The 21,991-nt window shown below is 33.8% G+C and overlaps 1 protein-coding gene across 1 annotated transcript in view; it reads left to right on the forward strand.

Moving 5' to 3' along the window:
- Nucleotides 1-13,643, forward strand: part of LOC138696851 (unconventional myosin-Ie-like) — a 277,651-nt gene extending 264,008 nt beyond the window's left edge. Inside the window, exons 20-24 of the mRNA XM_069822299.1 lie at nucleotides 217-368; nucleotides 3,138-3,392; nucleotides 4,812-4,941; nucleotides 8,636-8,817; nucleotides 13,048-13,643. Of these exons, the coding sequence (XP_069678400.1) occupies nucleotides 217-368; nucleotides 3,138-3,392; nucleotides 4,812-4,941; nucleotides 8,636-8,817; nucleotides 13,048-13,124 (796 nt within the window). The 3' untranslated portion in view covers nucleotides 13,125-13,643. The remainder of the gene's footprint in view (nucleotides 1-216; nucleotides 369-3,137; nucleotides 3,393-4,811; nucleotides 4,942-8,635; nucleotides 8,818-13,047) is intronic.
- The last annotated feature ends 8,348 nt before the right edge of the window (nucleotides 13,644-21,991 follow it).

Genomic DNA, 21,991 nt, shown 5'->3' on the forward strand with positions numbered 1-21,991 from the left:
TTTTCTAAAACATTCACATAATATTACTTTATTTATGTAGAACAGATTTTATGTATAATATTTTATGGAAAAACTGAAAATCGTAAAGAACCGAATAATATTCCTTACTTCTTCTATACCTTCTATTGTAATATGTGTGTTATAATGACTATCATATTATTTAAAATTGCTCATATTTCTAAGTCCAATGACTGTATTCATAAACTTTTCTTACAGTTTGGAGTTCAAAGTGAAGAAAGAAGGCTGGGGTGGCGGTGGAACACGTCAGGTGAAGTTCATGACTTCAGGAACCTCTGACATGGCTCTGCTCAAACCTTCGGGCAAAGTTCTCACAATTTTCATTGGTCAAGGCTTGCCCAGCAATTCCAGTAAGTTTCGATGTCATTGTATGATAAAAGTGATTGCAAAATAATGTTCTCACAATATTGTCATTGGCTAAGACTTGCCCAGCTTGTCATCGTTGTCGAATATGTTCTCCAATTGCTTTTACCTATATGAAGGCATATGTAAGCTTGAATCATAACAGAAATTAGACTTTGTAACAAAAACTTAAAGAAGAACTTACAAAATTGGACCGTGATTCGAACAAGATTAACTGTCCCCAAAGCACAGATATCATTTATTCTGGAAAATTCTACAATTGTTTGCACTGTGTGGACATATCAAATCCTGTAACTTGGAATGAGATATATCAAACAATTTCCCAAGTCCTCAATACTAGATAAAAAAATCTCCGAAGAAGCAGATTAATTGGTGACGATGATTAAATAATCGTTGTTGTTGGTCAAGGTCCGTTATTCCATATGTAATGTTTACTGTTAAAGTCACCAACTATGATAAATTTGCGATCAGATGTGATCAATTGAGTGGGTTATTTATGAAAGGGCCTAAGTCATGAATACTAAATTGTTAGCAATTTAAGAAAAAACTGCTTACAGGCCGAAATTTTGAAATTAAGGCTGAAATAAATATTGTATCATAAATTCTACTAAGCATTAGAGTGCGAAAGTTAGTCCTTTTCATATCTAAATCGATGTATCTACACCCAAAGAGCAGTTATTACATTACAAACTCATTTACACAAAATTAGCGACTTAGGCCCTTTCATAAATAACCCATTCAATTGTTCTATATCATCCATTACTAGGTTTAGGCCTGGAGATTACATTGACAAGTGAAAATGAAATGTTAATTTCGAAGTAATAATTTTGTCCTAATGTATTGAATTTAGCCTTTAAATTATTGTTTAGATTCAGTTACATGAATGGAGTTGTGGATCATGGTAACAACACCTCCACTCCCTCTATCTTCTCGAGACATTAAAAATTTTGTAGTCAGCAAATTTGTAAAATTTTAAAATATCATCAATCTGAAAAGATTCTTGTATGCATATTATAGAAGGCTTTTTGTCTTGAACTTCTTGCTTTAATAAATCAATTTTTTTTCTTAAAGACCTAGAGTTCCATTCTAAAATTTTTAGAGTGTCTATATTTTTTTCGTTAATGTTGCCTTTTCGTTTTAATTCTCGGTCTTTAAATGTACTACCCAATGAGACATGGAATTTATTCTTTTTAGCCTCATTTTTCATATTACTTATTATTGGTCAAAAACAACTGAATAGACTACAGTGGACTATAGTGGACTTTATGTTGTCAGCAAACAGCTGGATACATTAAGAAGATTGATTGTTGTTGGTCAACTGTCCGAAGACAGGTCTGAACCTCACAAGTAATAACAAGAAGGTACCACTTATAAGGCAACGAGGCCAGGAGATAATGGGGTAGGGTGGCCAGTTCCTTTCCCCCTCCATTGCATACATCACCCACTAGTTACATATTACACTAGTCAGACTTCAGATGCATACAAACAATTGTTCTTCCTCATTCACATATCATCATGTGAGATGTACTGCCTGATAATAGTTGTATGAGCTATTCCATCTCAAATCGACTGAAATATAGAGAAAATTGACCTTACAATTTCTAAATACAATTAAACTTTTTTTGTACGTAGAGAACTCTGATACAATGCTTTGTGCAAAGTTTGAGGCATCAGAACTTAATAGTCTTTAAATTAAAAATATTTAAATTTATCGTATTTTCATAAAATTTGCAACTTTAAACTGTTGTAGCTCCGAAACTCTTTCACCCAATGATCAAAATCATGGTTTATTTTGATGCTGAGAAATTAAAGTTTATATTGACATATAAACAGATTTTCTTACTTTTTATGGAAATGGAGAAATTTAAATTTTTCCTCATTAAGACGCCTTTACCAAGGAAAAAATATTTTAAAAATATATAGTTAGATTCCGCATTGAAAGTACAAATAAACACATATTTTTTACTGATGGCACGTTGATAAGAAAGTGTTGAAAATATCAAATAAAGAAAATAAATAGTACGCGCGTGAACTAACCAGCTGACTGTGAGGCGGGAGCTAGCCGAGGTAAGCAAGGCCAGGAGACATAAACACGTGGTGTGTCGTCTAGCAGTCATGGCTGTGCTAGCTTTATCACAGATTTTCATAAACACAGGAGTAAAATGACGCCCAACACTTGCTTATCTTCAGCTCTCGGCCAGTGCGTGCGGTACTGTGCCGTTCAAGTCTAGGCATGTGAAAATAATCTATTTAATATCCTCGAAACTTATTGCCGTGCCACTAACCAAACAATGCCGAATCCCTCTTAAGAATGCAAGGTTTTTTCTCAATATTTTTTTACTTTTTTACAAATTGGCAAAAAGCCTAAAAGTAAGTAAAATCAGATTATCTGTCTCTATGTATACTAAAAATAAGGATTACTTCTTAACATTACCTACCAAATGTCAGCTTCAAAATGAGCCCTCGTTCAATGTTCTGCAATAAATGGTTCCAGAGTTCTGAGCACTGGAAGAGGCTTGTTTATATAAAATACGCTAAATTTGTCACTCAATAATACGAAAACCGTTTGACTTTCGATAGAATATTTTTGAAAATGCACTCTCCTCAGCACCTTGTATAAATAGGGAAAAAATTAGAGTATAAAAAAAATGCGAGGTTTTTTACTGATCGATTTCATATATCCGTATATATATCAGCCAGAACCTCAATCAGAGGATGGATTAAATGATAAATTAAATTGCTTTTTATTCCTACAGAGCCAATTCTGCGTCGTACAACAATACAAAGCATTCAACCTAGAATGCAAACAAATGTGGTGCCACAACAACAGTATGGGGGCTTGAAGCCACAGATCAAACCCAGACTGCAAGGAGCATCACCTTCCCGGCCAGCACCAAGATTACCAGGAAGCAACCCTCCTCGTGCGACCATCAGGCCACCTCCTCCTCCAAGCGAACCTGCACCTCCCAACCAGCCCACTGTTCGTCCTGGATTCAGGCTTCCAGCTATAGGTATGATAGCACATTATCAGGGTATCCACATTCTGGAAATCAGTGATAGTCAGGGAGAAGTCATGGTAGTTAATTAGGCCATGGAAAATAATGGATATTTTCCTAATTCTTGAAAAGACAGGGAAATTTCCCCAATGATGAAACTTGAGGGGAAAAGTTTATGCTCTGACCTGCTGTAACTCAGGTTATATAGTCCCGTCGCTCTAATTTCCGGCAGCCAATCGCGATGCAGGTCGGCTACATTTAAACGTGTGCATCTTGCGATTTGCTTATGAAGACGTTATTCATTTCTTAAGGCTCGATAAATACTTAATATAATCGCCCGCCATTTTGGCTCTTGGCGTTCGCAGAAAGCACACGAAGACGTTATTTGCCGCTCAATTATTTGCTGAATTACAGCGCGTTTGATTTATTATCATAGGAGCTACGACATGATAATGTTTAATGGTGTGGCAAATAGATTCCTCGGCAACGAAAGAACAAAAATGGCGAACGATACTACCTACCTAGACTTTATAGAGCCTTCACTTCCTAAGACGTAAGCAAAGAGGCGGAACACCGGAAATAACAGCGTCGCGACTATAGTAGCATTTTTTTTCACTTTGCCTGTTTGAATGCACTCTATTTCAGTTATGCAATATTTTAACATTTGTATCCCGATTTACCACGAAAATAGTCTGTAGCTGCATTTAGATTGGCAACAGGCCATGATTGTTTGGCCAAACACCTGCATAGAATTGGAGTATATCAGTCCCCTAACTGCCCATTGTGCAACTCAACTCAGACCAAGAAATGGATTCGGAACACCTCAAAATCTGTGCTTCAGTGGCTGGTCATGATAATACCTTTGAAAAATATTGGAGTGCAAGAGGTCAAATGACTTTATTGTCAAACGCCTGGCATTAGAAAACAACAACATTTGTTTCAGGTTTTCATTGTTAAAGTTAGAGAAACTACCATTATGGCTAAATGGTGTTTATATTCCAATTATATTCTTTCTAGTATCTTCAGTCATGACTACTTCAAAAATCGAAATCAGAACTTTTAGGGTGACATAGTATCACTTGTTTTTTATCATGTTTTAACACTTTCTGAAAAAAGTTACTTATAGTAAAACCAGAAAGTGGAGAGAGCTAGGCCAGGTATGGGGATGGGATGGCGGTCGTCCTTTTTGGATAATTTCACTGCTTTCTTATGAGCTTTATTTAATGATATAGTAAATAGATTAATACTTTGTACGATTAGTAACGCAAACTTCTTACTTTTTGTAATAAAAGTACTTCACACATGCTCAGGTATCGTCCATAAGAGTTATATATTCTCTGCTTTTACTTTGTTGTTTCCAATTTGTGCCTTTGTTTAGCTTTTTGTTTCCAATAGCCACTAGCTGTTCATTGTTACAAACGGTTATTTTGTCAGGTGCTAGTCCAGCAGCCATCCGTTCCCAAGCACCAGTCATGCCAAGTCCTGTTTCTGCTCGACCCCAACAACCTCTTCCAGCAGGTGCGCAGCAGAACTTCATGCAGACGCCTCAAGCAGGAGTTGCTGGGTGAGAATTTCACATAATGCTTTTAATACACAGAGCTTTCCATGTAAATTAAACCTACTATATGAAAAAGAAAGTTAGAATTTATAAAACAGTTATAATACCGGTTGTTCTGTATGGTTATGAAACTTGGACTCTCACTCTGAGAGAGGAACATAGGTTAAGGGTGTTTGAGAATAAGGAGCTTAGGAAAATATTTGGAGCTAAGAGGGATGAAGTTACAGGAGAATGGAGGAAGTTACACAACGCAGAACTGCACGCATTGTATTCTTCACCTGACATAATTAGGAACATTAAATCCAGACGTTTGAGATGGGCAGGGCATGTAGCACGTATGGGCGAATCCAGAAATGCATATAGAGTGTTAGTTGGGAGACCGGAGGGAAAAAGACCTTTGGGGAGGCCCAGACGTAGATGAGAGGATAATATTAAAATAGATTTGAGGGAGGTGGGATATGATGATAGAGACTGGATTAATCTTGCACAGGATAGGGACCGATGGCGGGCTTATGTGAGGGCGGCAATGAACGTTCGGGTTCCTTAAAACCCATTTGTAAATAAGTAAGTATATGAAAAATAAATATCTCACCTGGTATATTTTTCTTTATACTCTAGCAAAAAAATGCATAATGGTTTATCCCTTTTTTTGTTGTTCAGGAAGTGAATTTAAATTGTTACTATCTTTAGATTGATTCGATATTCGAGAAAATACGGTATAATATGTACTAACATTTCGTACTGATCAAAAGGGAAAAGAATGAACCTGTGGGGAATGCGACACATAATCACAGCTTACTGCTAAGTATACATTACTGTTAAATAAAACAACGCATACAGTCAACACAACATTCATATTGAACCACTCATTGCAGAATGCTGCCGTAGCATTGTATGGTATATTTTGACTGAGGTTCGCATGTGGTACTTCTGATTGTACGTGAGCGGTAAAATATAGCATGATTCGACAATATGGAGTCATTGTTTTCTTAAGGGAACACGAAAGACAAACATCAGATTACAGATTCATTCTTTTGCGTGCACTGATAACTTACAGATACTTACAGGTTATTTTAGACGTATTGGATGAAGAGATTCTTTGAAGTATGACTTGAGGCTTTCCCGGCGTTTGCTGTAGAATAACTCTTCGACGGCTAGCTCTGCCATCTTCTTCAGGGACGAAAGCTTGGAAGCTAATCTCCAACTCACCTGGCTGAGAACCCGAGAAGAGTTATTCTAGATTCTTTGAAGTTATAGGCATCTCTGATGAGGCTTATGTGTGAAGAGTATAGATTCAGCGGAGGTAAAAATGACACGCAAAGGGAGTGGGGTAAATAATAGTAAATGTACAGTCTTAATGCGATACTGTTGAATTTCCCCCCCCCCCTCTCCCCAGATTCATAATTTTCTAATCATTATGTAAACAGTCTCCAGCGACAGTGAATGTAAGAATAGATTTATAAAAATGAAAAAAGAAATTTATGATTAGTGATTTTGATAAAAATATTTTCGAATTCTCCTTCAGACTTTCATAGTACAATCACAGTCTACTATATACAGTTGCGAAGCTCAATATGTACTAAAAATGCAAACATGGGTAGTTGCCCACCACTAGGATCGCTACTATCGCCTCATCATCGCAGATCTCTCTCCTAGTAGACGACAAAATATGTTACACTTTTGTTGTGTTCTTTTGGAAAAATTAACGCCTTCCATTATTGAAATATTAAATGCATAAAGTTAATTTATTATTTTAATGAAGTATATTAAATTCCACCATAAACTCGAAGATACCTGCAAGAAATAAGTAAATATTATTTTTGTTTGTGCAAAACGAACTGAAATTTACTATAATCGCTTCACTCATTCAAGATTATAGCGATAATTAACTATGAAATCAATAAATATTAATTTGCATTTCCCTTTACGACAATAATAATGGAAATATGAATTAATGGAGTAACTTACGTGTACCGGTACTTGTAGTGTAGGCTTACATAGTTAACAAAGTGGGATGAGGTTAAGCAATAATAATCACACCAGAATTGGAAATAAAATGTGATCAATAAATTTTATTGTAACAGACTTTTTCTATGTTTCTAGTAAAGTAACAAATAAAAATAACAACAAAATTAACAGCTATAATTAAAAACATATCCTTTGAAAAAAAAAAGTAGGCCTAAGCAATAATAATCCCACCAGAATTGAAAATAAAACGTGATCAATAAATTTAATTAAAACAAACTTAATTTTTTTACGTCTCTAGTAAAATATTATTATTCCAATTATTGTATTTTAGCCATTAACATTTACATTATAACCAATAACGAACATTTCACAAGCATCAATGTGAAATACGCAACGAGCTAGCACTTGATGGAAATATGACACAGTCCAAAGTCGACCGTGGACAGTCTATTGTTTCTAGTTGCTAACCGCTTGGAGCGCTTTATCACGAGATTTGCAAAAAATCACCTCAAGCTTCGCGACTGTATATAGTAGACTGTGGTACAATGCCTGCTACAGTGAAACCTCAGGCCATCATTTTAAGGGAACAGAAAAGAAACACAATTATCGTATTTACCCGTATAATAGACACCACAGCATTATGAACACATTCCAATTATCATCATGTGTTACAAGGCTGTGTTTGATTCAAATTTGTCGAGTATGTCAAAGTTCGATATTCACCAATGTTCGCGTTGCTGAAGGAGACCTGTCGTGTTTATTCCACCTTGTTATAAAAATATTCGCTGTTCTCCACTCCCATCCTTTCATGTTTTAATCTCTTAACGATTTTAGCGCAAATCTTGTGATTAGTTCTTCATATAAAATAAGACGAAGTTTGTAATATCTTGGTTGCCCGTGTCATATTCGAACATTGTAGTACACTAATTCCAGATTTCCCTATAAAATTTAGGGGACTAATATCCACATAATCGACGCATTTAACTTTTAACAATTCTTCATTCTTGGATACACTCTTTTAACACTTATATAATCACTGATGAACTGTTAAGTTATGAAACAACATTATAAGTTTTGGTATTGTTACTTATTTGACTAGTTTCGACGTTTTTTGCGTCATCCTCTGAATCCTAGTGAGTTCCAGCGCTATCTTCTGGTTTCTTGTTGTGATGGGGTGTGTTCATGATTGTACTGAAAACAGAAAACTCAACACAAACACAAGAACAAAATAAGTACATCACACTGACATACGAAAACAAAAACACATTTAAGATTGCATTATCTTTCCAATGCAAACATGAACACACCACCACAACAAGAAACCAAAGATACTGCTGGAACTCACTAAGATTCAGAGGATGACGGAAACAACATCGAAACTCGTCAATCAAATAACATATCACTAAAATTTATAATGTTAACACAGTGAAGTAGTTATTGTTTGCTCAAAAACTTAACAGTTCATTAGTGGTTTTAATAATTATCTAAAATAATATAAAATCGTAATGATCATGCCTCGTAATGTTTTATTATAGGCCAAACGTCAGTGCTGTGATATATAAATTCACTCAAGTTTAGAATATTATAATACAATAAACAGCATTACAGAAGAGTGCTATTTTGTACCTAATTTAGACAATCCTTGTATATATCTTGTTTTTTAATTTATTTTAATAGCTTGTCGTTAATATACTGTATTTTACAAAGTTTGTATGTTTTTCTCAATTTCTAGAGTGAAGCGAGCAAGTTTAGGAGGGAGCACTCAAAAACCAATCCCAGGTGGAGGTAAACCTCGCCCCGCTATGAAACCAAAGCCTTCTCTACCAAAATGCAAAGCGTTATATGACTACACTGCCCAAGATTTGGATGAACTCTCCTTCAAAGAAGGGGATGTTATTGAAATCATTAAAGAACGTGAGTATTTCAGTATTTTGGTTTCAGTTTTTCGTGGAATTAAATAATTTAATGAATGTGCATTTTATTTTTCTTCAAGTCTTTCTCTGAACATGAATGCAAATAAAATATCATATACATACGTAACTATTTTAAAATAATGTTTATATTTGTGTATACTGAATTTCGTCAAGGCTCTCTCTGATAAACATGCATGATTACAAAGAAAAATATAATATACTGTACTATGCGACCAAGGCGGGAACCGTTTTGCTTGGTGGCGCTGCGATTCGCTTCACAATACAGGCCGTGTTGTAAAGTCCACATCAGATACAAAATGAAGCACATGCTGAACTGCACTCCTGTTCCATTATTATTAACACGCTTTATATGTTATATGTTCGTATATATAGTTAACTTTATTGTTTAGTTTTATTTTATTATAAGCTTACACATAGGAATCTACTCACAAAACACACCACAACATCGGTGTTCATAAAGCAGGAAACATGAATTGAAAGTAACGGAAACTGAAGTAGGTACCGTATTTTATACAATATTGCATTTGATATACATTTCTTACCTTAGCATTTTAAAGTGTCCGAACTCCGGACATCATATATGAGGAAAGCATCCGGTATAAAACCATCACCACCACCAGCATGGGCTGTTATAAGTCGTTGATCTGCACTGATATTTGTATAAACTCCTGACACGTTTACGTCTTTCCAACATTTGTGGACAGTGTAATGGATATGGAACCATGTTTCGTCCAGGTAAATAACGGGCTACTATATCAGAGCATTCTATTAGATATTTCCTTTTATCTTCACATTTTTTGAATGCAAACCCCATGGATAGTATGAGTTTTCGTAAAGTTTCCTTGCACCCTTTAAAACCTATCTCTCTCTTACAAAATTTATGCAACTTTCCTAATGTTGGAAGCTCTTTGTAGAGACTATAATATTTATGAACTTCTCTTCTTATGATACATTTGTCCATGTCGTCTAATGCAATCTTATCGTCTAACTTTGTTTGGTGTTAATATTTCTACACCCTTGTCCTCACACTCTTTACCTTCCTTTCTAATCTACTAATTTTTCCTTCACAATAGCTGTAGCACGCTCTGTTGTCTTCGATAGAGGTAGGAATAAACCAGTTGTCTTTTCTTCATCACAAAACTTTATGACATTATAAATAACGCTCCGCGCTTGGCTACGAAACACATGTCTTCCTACATATAGCATAGCGACCAGATTGAAACATGCTAGGCATTGGATGTGACGACACTCCAGCAGTAAACATACGCAGTGAGCACGGAGTTCCTCATTCTGCCACGACGGGTCCTACCTTGGTCGCATAGTACATACTATTTCAAAGTAATATTTATTTTCATCGTGAACGCCTGTAGTTTCACATGAGTTTTAAAAATTGCATATAATTCGAACCATTAAAATGGTAAAATTATTCATATTAATAAAACTGTTACATGGCTAATTTTTTGGGAATATGGAAGAAATTAATGTATTAAATGTGTTTATACTTCATTTACTTTGTATACTTATTGTATAAAAGTTTCAGTTTGTATGACTTTCTACGTCTGTAGGAATTTTAAATTTTAACTCTTTCTTTATACAGTGAGGTCATTTATTTTCTTGCTACCTTGTAGCCAACAGTTCCTTCACAGGTAGTAGGTTGGGCCATACTCCCAAGAATGCTGACTGCTTTAACCAATCAAATGTTAATAAACAATATAATGTAGAATGCTAGCAGCTTAATAGACAGAGTTCAATCTTAATAGTACATTATGCAACGAGCCTATAATGGTAGTAATTAAGACATGAGTATGTTTATGAAACGAGTGTAAGCGAGTTTCATAATTTTCATACGAGCATCTTAATTACCGTTATAGGCAAGTTTCACACGACTTTTTATGCTCGACCATATTTCTAACTTGAAATTATTCATAAGTATTCAAGTTATTCTTATCTGACTGGGGAGCGGAACTGACCTTGTGCAATACCTCGTAAATTGTGAGATGTGCGCAGACGCGAAAGTATTGATTTTTTCCGAGAAACAAATGTCATTGACCTTGATATAATCTAGAGAGTAAAATAAACATTAATCTTGATATAACGTTGAAATTGATTTAGACATTGAAAACGAGATGACAAATTAAATTTATTTGAATATTATTTACAATTAACGCTAATTATTATAGTAACAGAACATAACCTTCTGCGACAGTATTGGATTTCCAGCCTCCGTGACGTTTCGCTAGTTGTCTTTCGATTGCATATCCGAGAATAATCGATACTTGCGCTTTCATATTGCTACATTGATGTTTTATGATTGGTGGAACACCTGAACTTTAATGAATAGGTGTACTTTAATGGTCGAGCATAAAATATATTAACGTTTTTGATTTACTGGTATCAATTTACATTTTTTTTTTTTATGTCTATTCTCTGTTTAGAGGTGTAACACTTTGTCTCGGTCTTGTGGAAGACAAATATGGCAACCCTATCCTTGCTCTTGTTTCTGGTTTCTTTTTTTGATGCCTTAATGGTGATTGCGTTTATGATCAGTAGTGTTGTGTCAAATTTAGCGTGCATTCTGAAATTTAATTGTGTGTTGGTGACATGTTACATAGAGGTATGTGCTTTTGTCTACAACAGTATAAAATATACAGACACACAGAAGCATAGAGCACTCAAATTGCTTAATTTTCGTGGTGAACTTTTCCCGAAAAAGTAGCTCGCCCTTTTGGCTACATAGTAACTCTGTTGGCTATGGGACAGCAAAAAATAATCTTATTGTATAATTTTCTTCTGCATATCTGTGAATATGTCATGGAATATACTAAGGTTGGATAAAAAGTAATGGCAACAGTTCGATATTTCTGACATGGCTTTATTTACAGGGGTACAACATTTACGTACCTTCTATATAGTCGCCCTCCTTATTTATTACCTTTTGCCAAATGCTTGGAAGACGTCGTACACCATCAGCGCATCCATCTTTGTTGATGTTCCATATTGACCGGCCTATAGCACGGATAAGTTCATCTCTGGTATTGTACCGGGTCCCTCGCAGTGGTTCTTTCACTTTGGTGAAAAGATCGTAATCGCATGGACTCATATCGGGTGAGTACGGAGGATGTTCCAGAATCTCCCATTGCCAGCGGCGCAAGAGGTCCTTGACAGCAGCAGCGGTGTGACTCTTTGCATTATCATGAAGAATGATGGGGTTCTGTACCACCAAGTGTCGTCGTTTTCTCCTGAGGGCTGGACGAAGGTGGTGCTGCAGGAACCTGCAGTAGTAGTCCGCTTTTGCCATCTGCCTTGGAGGTACAGCATGGTGCAGTATTACCCCATCAATGTCATACGCCACAATGAACATCACCTTCACAGCATTTTGTGTAGGGCGCACTTTCTTCGGATGAGAAGAACCTAGATGCTTCCATTCATTGAATTGACGTTTCAAGTTTGGTTGGTTCGTATGATCGAGCCCAGGTTTCGTCCATAGCGACGATTCATCCAAGAAAGTTGTCATCTTTCTTTTGGTCCAACAAGGCCTGTGCGACTGCATAGCGGTGCCATTGTTAAACCTCGGAAATTTCATGGGGTATCCAACGCCCTGTAATTTTGCGGTAACCCAGAATGTCTTGCAGAATGTGGAGAACAGTTTTGTGACAAACTCCAACTTCCACTGCTAACTCACGTGCAGTCCACCCAACAGGGAAGCAAAGAGTTGAATTGTGTTGTCCTCCATGCGGGGTCGTCCTGTACGGAGGTTGTCCTAAACGGCATCCCTACCTTCCCAGAATGCTTTAACCCATCGTGCCACTGTGCGATATGGCAACGCTGCATCGGCACATGCTTCACGCAGTCCCTGAAAACATTCTTGTGCACTACGACCTCGTGTCACTTAAATTTTGATCCAGGAACGTTGCTCTAGTTTTGTAAATGTGGTTTTAGGGCGCTTGCACTATACCTATGAAAGTCAACATTCTATACACTGCAGTAGATTGACAGAGTACTGTGGCCGCTGGCTGCACTAATTCATCTAACAGTCCTTGTTCATGTCCACACAGCTGGCAACTCTCGAACGCACCATCATCACGTGACAGCAGTGTTGCCATAACTTTTTATCCAACCTATGTATTTTCTAGATACTTTACACTGCATTTCAAGATATATCTTAAAAGATGTTCACTTCACAGAGGATTATTATAATACTTTTAAACAGATGAAGGTGGATGGTGGCAAGGAAGACTACGTGGAAAAGAAGGACTTCTTCCCGCCAATTATATTGAGAGACTGTGATACTTCTGTGTGGAATTTGATTCGTCACACCGAAGAATTGCTGCGTCAGCATTCCTATAATAACAAAAGTCAGGATGATCTACTTACTGTTTGTAGTTGTAACTTTCCCTTTCACACCCATACTTAGATGTATGGATCCCTACATGACTAGTGAAGAACATGTTCAATATTTTGTCTTATTCAGTCAGTCTTCATAGTGGTGCTTTTGTTGTAACCTAGGTTTACAGTATTCCCGTTTAATGTTTATATCGTCGAATGAATGTAATTAGGGATTTCAGGTTATATTTATATGGATACTGTTGCCATTAGAGAATAACTTAATTTAAATATCACTTGTTTAGAACTGGAGGGAAAGAAAGTGTTAAATCTGTATTTATCTTTTTCTATGCATGTAATGTTCCTGGCAAAGTAAACCATTCTTTCTATTTTTTGTAAGTGCCAATGTTATAGGGCTTAGATTTTACGAAGCGATTTATTTAATTTTGGTGTTTTTTTTTTTCAAACATTTTATTAAATTCGAATAATCATATATTAATATTATGAAAGAAAATGTTATATAATTACATTTTGATTCTGTATTCAGGAATTAAGTAATAAATAAGTTACTTAATTTTGAGTTATTTTAATAACTGATTCAGAGTAGATTTCTGTGAGTTACAGATTGTATGAGCTTACCTGCGAATTACCAGTTATTCTCTGAAGATGAAACCAGTAGATTTTTCCGAAATATTTGGTATAATATGCTCGTAAAGCAGTTCAATTACTCGAAAATTTTAAGTGGCCGGTATATTTTTTCTAGTACTGTACATGGATTTTAGTCTTTCATATTTAGGTTAAATTAATTTTTGTTTGAAGAGGTTAATTTTCCCTTGAATTTGAAAATATAATTCCACTTCGGTTATACATAGCTTGCAATTTAAAAATAAATGAGTTTAGTTCGATTTATTGAGCTTATATGTTCACTTTTGGTAAACATAATTTGAAAGCTGTTGAATGTATTTAATTTCTGTATTTTTATTTCTCTCACATTTACAAATTTGTTCTAGATTTGAGAACGTACCACTTTAGGAAGAAAATAATGAGACAAAACATGAAATTGAAAGAAAATAAAAGCAAGAATTGGAAGATCGTTTTCTGAAAAGTATGCATCCTACAGACACAAAAGAATCTTTCAAAATGTTAAAGAGAAATGTAGTTTTCTCATGTTTATTCGATATATGAATTTTGTACATTCACATATTTAATTACGTGAAGAATTTCGACAAATCTCTACATTATTGTACTGTCTTCAAATTCTGTATTTTTAGAGCGTCATTTTATTATACATAAATATTGTACTCGCATATTATGGAAAGAAAATAGAAGAATTACAATTTTATCTCTGTTAAGTGCTTCAGCTTGCATTTGTTGACCTTCATAAAAGCTGTTATTTGATATTTGTTTAATGTGCCTTGAATTGAATGTTAGTGCCTTTACAGGTGATGTTTTTAATGTTGTAATTGACATTAAAATTTCCATTCCAACACCCTCTTATTTCGTCTCTGAGGACGGGTTATTGGGGATACAGGTACCTAATTGTATGTTATTCATATTGATTGCAATATTGAAATACGAACTTCATAAGTGCAATATAATGATGTAAAATTAAAACTCCTTTCTACAAATTTTCTTTGACAAGGAATGTTGTAGTTAACTTTTCCAGCATTTTGAGATCATTAATGTTCATACTTTAGTAATATTTTTGTAGCATTATTGTTAGATTCATGTTAAAGTACTACCAATAAATAATGCTTAATAATTACATTAGTTTTGATAGAAAACACGTTTTGTGTGCTGTGTAGTGGAATATTGTTAATTTCTCTATGGCTTACAACAACCAGCATGAACTAGTCATTTTTTTACTATTTTGAATTTTGACATGTTCTTCATTTTAGTCAAAATGCAACTTTAATATCATTCGTATTTGACATGATGTAAACCAACTCAGTGTTATTATTTTGACATGAATACATTACTTTCATATTGAAAGTTTATGTGAAGGATTTATTAGCTAAGTTTTAATTAACCCATTGGTGTATAGAAACTGTTATTTGAAAGATGGTGTAATATACAGATATATAAAGGAACTTTCATGTAATTTGAGAAAGATTGAAAGAACAATATTAAGTTTTATGTTACACTTTCCCTTTTCACTAAATACCAGTTATGTTCTTTCTTACGGAAATACTGTCCGGTTTTGAAGAGGTTATCTCTACTAAATACAGTGCGCGTAATATTCGCGTTTTAACGAACGTTTTCGAGAAATGTTTTAAAAATATTTTATAATTTATCTTACCAGTACTTCTTTTATTTATTAGAAAGGGTCACTCTTTGCTGAGGCTTTAATGTCTCTTTGTTGTTATTTAAAATTTAGTTTCGGTTTCATTTTTAAGTTTTCATTGTTATTGAAATTTCTGCTTTTTATCATCTAAATTCTGTGTTGTTGGAAAGAACAATACTTTAAATATTTTAGGCAATATGTAATGATTTTATTGTTTAATAGAATTACGATTGCAGAAGCATTTATCAGAAAACTGGAACAACAAGATGAAACATTTAAAAAAGATACAAATAACAAATCACCAGGAATGTCTTAATGAACTTTGAGAGACAGGAAAAACCAAAAGCATTAACAAATTTGCATTCAATGCGAAATGAGTTACAGTCATAAAGATTTTGTTGCTCTTTCTGTAATTTGATCAGAGTTCATTATTAATACTTTTTATATAATAATTACTTCATGTTCAGTGCTACTTTATCGTATGCTAAATTTTTATTAACGTAATTAATAAAGAAACAATTTATAATTACGCTTTAATTCTTGTATATTAGGTCATATAGATCTCACTATATATTTTCACATATTTTTAGAAAGACATATTTTTAGTTAAATATTGTAAATTGATCCAATGAAGTTGTTTTGTAGAAAGTAACATCTTCGACTTATTTTCGTAATATCTTTATAATCTTTCGTATTGCTGCCACTTTTATCAAGCTGTTGAGATTGTCAGATGTATCGAACAGTTAAGCCAGTGGGTTATTAATTTGAACTTCGGATTGAACTTTGCCCTTAAAGTGTTTGAACCGAGAAGTATATTGCTATTTAATTCAGATAATAGGATATGAAGAAATTGTTCATTTCAGTAATGTTCACTGCAATGGTATGTTATTGTACGTAATAGAAAGTACATATTACATGTTGTAATAATGGTAGAAAACAAGGGGTTTATGAATGTGAATTTTATGTATTGTTTGTTAAATGGAACTATGTGAATGTACTGTTCTGTTCAGTGGATAATCTATATCTGTAAGAATGTTTTCAGAGGACAAATATGAATTTATACAGTGTTTTTACAGTAAGAAATATCCATTTCGGATTTAATTTATTAAAGAAGTTGAAATTTCATTTTACCCTATACAATTCTTTTAAGGCCACATTTCTGAAGGTGTTTTACAGAGTCAAAAATTGAGCTTTTTTTTTTAATTCGTCCTGTAATTTGGAGAACATTTTGTATATCTGAAATTTGCTTTGTTTATCCATAATATAAACTTAATATTCCTCCAGAAATATTTTTGTCAACATACCATACTGATAATTTTTTCACATTGATTGTTGTTTTGTGCAAAGCTTAAGTTATTGTTTTCTATCGTTAGTTAAATATTTATATACTACAACAAATGATCATCAGTTCACAACTTTCGTAATAGTTATATTAATTTTCTTTCTCTCGTACACCATCTCTTTAAAACATACTGTATTAATAACATTCTTCTTCACAAAATGTTAAATTTGAAATATTTTCTTTGACGACATATTTATTTTCATACCTCATTCAACATATTGTTTAAATTACTCACTTAAAATTCTAGGGAAAATACTTTCTATTTTGCTCATTTTCTGAAAACTAAACAGCAATATTCATGGAGTGCTTTTGTTGATATTGTTTCCTGCTCCATAAGACTTACTTTAACTGTTTTTAAAATAAACTGAATGTGTTAGTTAAGTCATTACCAAAATATCCCTATGACAATTTTATCTATCATTTAAACTTCACAATCATCTTCATATATTTTGGAAGGTGAAAGTGATCTCTTTGGAAAGTGTATTTCACAATTTTATTTATGTATCCCAGTGGTCTTTTTTAATTTTATTTGCTCATTTAGAATGTAGATAGAATTTGTGCGAAGTGTAGCTAACTTGAATGTCATTTTCTACCAAAGGTATGTAGCTTAGAAGCAAAGGTTAGGTATGACAAATGGTTGTGAGTGATTTGAGTTTTATGGTTAAAGGAACGAGAATGTCACAGAATTTGTGTTTTTGTTAACAAAGTACATTTTAATACGTGATGGAATGAATGTACAGCAATGGATTTCTGTACACAAATATAAAAATGCAGGTATGTATAGATATGGGGAATTATGCTATATAATCTAGAAAAAGAACGTGGATTGAAATGCAAGTCCATCATAGTGTTAACATAAAAATATAATTTTTGTCATTATTTTTTAACCTGAAATTAATAAGTTTGTGTAAATTATAAATATATTGCACAATCTGCTATTCAAAGAAATGTCTGACTAAATTTACGTTTAATTTGTGAGTTGTTAAGTTTAAGAATAACATTACAAGGCACAAGAATAATATGAAAATATCTTTATTGTTGTACACTTCAATTGCACTTCTTTGTGAAGATATTCACGGCATTTTTGTTGTAGCTTTTAGATATTGCCGTCCATTGTATGGTAGTGATTGAATCTTGTGTCATGCTGAGGAAAGTTGGCAGCAACAAAAGAGGTTATGTTTATCTAAATACATTATTTTATTTAAGTAGATCACCAATTTTGTAACACTAATAATGTAAAAAATTTGAATTATTATTTTTTTAAATTGATGTAATACATAAAAGAGAGTACCAGCACAGTCTACTATATACAGTCACGAAGCTTGAGTTTTGAGGGTGCTAGAAACAATAGACTGTGACGGTACTATTTTGCATTGCCTGTAATGAGGCGATATTAGCGATCCTAGTGGTGAGCAACTATCTAATGTTTGCATAGTTACTACGTATTGAGCTTCGCGACTGTATATACTAGACTGTGGTACCAGTAACTTTGAGATTCTTAAGTAACAGATTGCAAATTAAAACGTTCTTATGTTGACAGAAAATAATTATAACTTGACAGATATAATTGTTTTTATGAAAACTGACCCCATGTTCTCCGACTATTAGATTAGTCATTATAGCCTATATTAAGAAACACTATAGTGCCTGCAATTGATTAAAATAAACAACTTTTCTATCATTTTTATACATAAACTTTAGACTTTTAGGAGTTCGAACTAGCAAATTATAAAAATTTAAGTAGATAAGTCGCGAACACAATATTCTGTGAATTCATTAATGTGATAGGTGATTTAGAACTAAGTAACTTGCTTGTATTGAGTGTGAGAAGTGTGAAGCGGTAATATCGAGCAATATATTCATACTTTTAAATGTTTATGAATTATTCACTAAGGGCTGTTATATTGGAAATTGATTTATAGTAAAACCTGTTAAGTTTACCATCTTTGGAAGTATTTCTGTTTTATAGCATGGGAACAAGTTCAGTAAATGCATTCATTGCGAGGAGTACAAAAAAAAACTTATTTATGGAAAATAACTTCACGTATAATCTGGTTATGACAGGAAATAACATACAGAAATGTGTCAGATATAATCTAAATTGTCCACACCTGTGGAGTAACGGTTAGTGCGTCTGGCCGCAAAACCAGGTGGCCCAGGTTCGATTCCCGGTCGGGACAAGTTACTTGGTTGAGGTTTTTTCCGGGGTTTTCCCTCAACCCAATATGAGCAAATGCTGGGTAACATTCGGTGCTGGACTCCGGACTCATTTCACCGGCCTTATCACCTTCATCTCATTCAGACACTAAATAACCTAAGATGTTGATAAAGCGTCGTAAAATAACCTACTAAAATAAATAAAAATAATCTAAATTTGAAATCAAAATTGTGACAGAGCACTCATCTGCCCTTGAATGCACAGTTTTAGTTTTCACCGTTAAAGCATTCAGTAATTTAGAAAGTGACATTTTGACTTTACCAAATCAAATTATACTATTTTCATTTTCAGTATGCATCTCCCCAGATCTTCTTTCTCAAAAAGCTTTATAGTTAGGGACGTCGTTAGGTTTTGAAAGTGAACGTTTAGAACAAATTATATATATGGTAAGTAAATTAGGCAATCTGTTTAATTGATATACTTCTCAGTAGTGGATAGGAATGTGAATACATTAAAACTTCTAGATAGCAGAATTTCAGTTAGTAAAATAAGTAAAATCATCCTGCTTAGAACTTAGTTATTCATCTGTAGATGGTAACCAAAACAGATTTTACTGTAACTACATTTTACTATTTTCGTAGTCTGTTATGTAGATGTAAATTGAGTCTTTTTTTTCTAACTTGGCATTCAAATCAGTATTATACTTCATTAAGAACCAAAATAAGTTGATTTATTGTGTAAAATAGTTTATTAACAAAAGAATGCTAATATAATAGTAGGAAGTTTTTGATTTGCATGGTAGGATAATAAATATATACAATTAATTACCTAAAATCACAGCCCTTTGTGTATCAGGGTTTTATATTGTGGTATTTTGTCTAGTATTCCGTGCATTTATAGAAGCATAAATCCCATTGCAGATGTTTCTGTTTGACTATTTTAACTTAATTTATAACTTGAAGATTTACGTTTTTCAGTTTTGTGTCTTATACATATTGATGATAATTATATATCATCGCTTGTGAAGAAGATAGCAGTGTCCGGTATGTGTTGTGAGTTAGATATTATTTCTAATTTTTAAGAAGTTACCACATTTGTAAATAACATATATTATAAAAGACACTAAATGCGCTTCCATCCAACCCAAAAAAAGAATTATAACCAAAGTTATTGATAATGGAGCAAATAGAGTATTAGTTTTTGAATGAATTTATTAATAATTTTTTATGCTGAGGAAATTTTAATATCACAATATTGTTACAGAACATAATTATTAAAATAATAAGAAATGACCGTAAATGTTATGGGATGGAATTTTACACAATAGTATTGTTAGTTCACTTTACTTGGCTTCTTTCTCAAATCATTAATTTAAGCAAATGGAAGTTGTATTTTGATTGAAAAGCTTCAGTATTTTCTTTTATAAAATTGGCAATAATTTTGCACTTCGTGATATAATTACTTTTTGCAGAAAATGTATGTACATATTTTACTGATTAAAATCACTGTACTTGCTGTGGTACTAGAGCAGCTCTTGAAGTGGTGAGTCTTCCAGTAATTAATTCATTACAGTGTGTAATCTATGAAAATATTTACATATTTTATTCTGCAATAATTTTCAAATTAAATATAAATATATTTGTACATTATTGCTGTGGAATTGGCCTTTCCATAAAATCTGTGTGTCTGTATCTCACACACATTTTAAAATATACCGTGGTTACATATAATTGGATGATTTCAGAAGGCTATATTTTCACCAATATTGAACATTAATACATGATTTTACCACCATTTGAAAGAGGAAAGTTTGAAGTTTTACACTGACCATAGATGCACTCAATATGAGCCGCACGTGAAATACAGCAAACGTCCAGGCGGTGATCCCATTCTTGCCAAACCCTTTCAAGCATGTCTTGTGTGATGTTCCTGATTGCTGTGTTAATGTGCCTTCTCAATTCGGACAACATTGCTGGAAGTGGAGATATATAAACATTGTCCTTGACGAAATCCCACAGAAAGAAATCACACACTGTGAAATCCGGTGAACGGGGTGGCCATGTACAGAAGGTGCTGTCTTCGTTCGTTGCACGCCAGTCCATCGATCTGGTAGGTGTTGATTTAGGAAAATAGGCTAATGCCACAACTCACGAACGAGAAGGATTAGGGGTTCATTTTCCAACAAGACGGAGCCCCTCCACATCGGCATACAGAGGCCCAGAGGTACCTAAATCAACATTTAGCAGGTTGATGGATTTCACAATGTGTGATTTTTTTTGTGGGGTTTCGTAAAGGACAGTGTTTAGATACCTCCACTTTCAGTGATGTTGGCCGAATTGATAAGGTGCATTAATACAGCAATCAGGAATGTCACACAAGACATGCTTCAGAGAATTTGGCAAGAATGGAATCACTGCCTGGACGTCTGCTGTTTTACACGTGGGGCTCACATCTAGTGCATCTAAGGTCAGTGTAAAATTTCAAATATCCCTCTTTCAAATGGTGGTAAGATCATGTATTTATGTTCAATATTGGTGAAAATATAGCCTTCTGGAATGGTCCAATAATTTGTAACCACTGTGTACAGTTATTTGACAGTTTATTGATACATTGCTGCAATACTTGCTTGTTGCATGTGTTTTACTTTCAGATGGTAAATGTTTGTTTAACCTGGTGCTGGCCACTATATGATCGTTTTTCTAACTGTCAAATTCAAGTGGCAATCACACCAAAATAGAAGGGGATTTCTAGCTGACTTTATAAGTGTTGGCTATTACCTGCTAGAAGAATTTTCTTCGAACATTACACAATACTCTGTAGAGAAAATATTGTCAGATCAGTAGCTCAGTTATGATGGAATAATTATTACTGTTGTACATTTGTAAAGTTAGTGAACTTGTAATCCTATTCCGGTTTATTATTTCCCTGTAAAAGCTCCTAAACCTTTTCTTGAATGCAGGTATTTCGTCAGATAGCTTATCCTTTTCTAAAATATAAAATAAAAACTTGTATTTTGTAGTACAAAAGCCAGTTGAACATAAGAGGCA

Source organism: Periplaneta americana, chromosome 3 (genome assembly GCF_040183065.1).
Source record: "Periplaneta americana isolate PAMFEO1 chromosome 3, P.americana_PAMFEO1_priV1, whole genome shotgun sequence".
NCBI classification, from domain to species: domain Eukaryota; kingdom Metazoa; phylum Arthropoda; class Insecta; order Blattodea; family Blattidae; genus Periplaneta; species Periplaneta americana.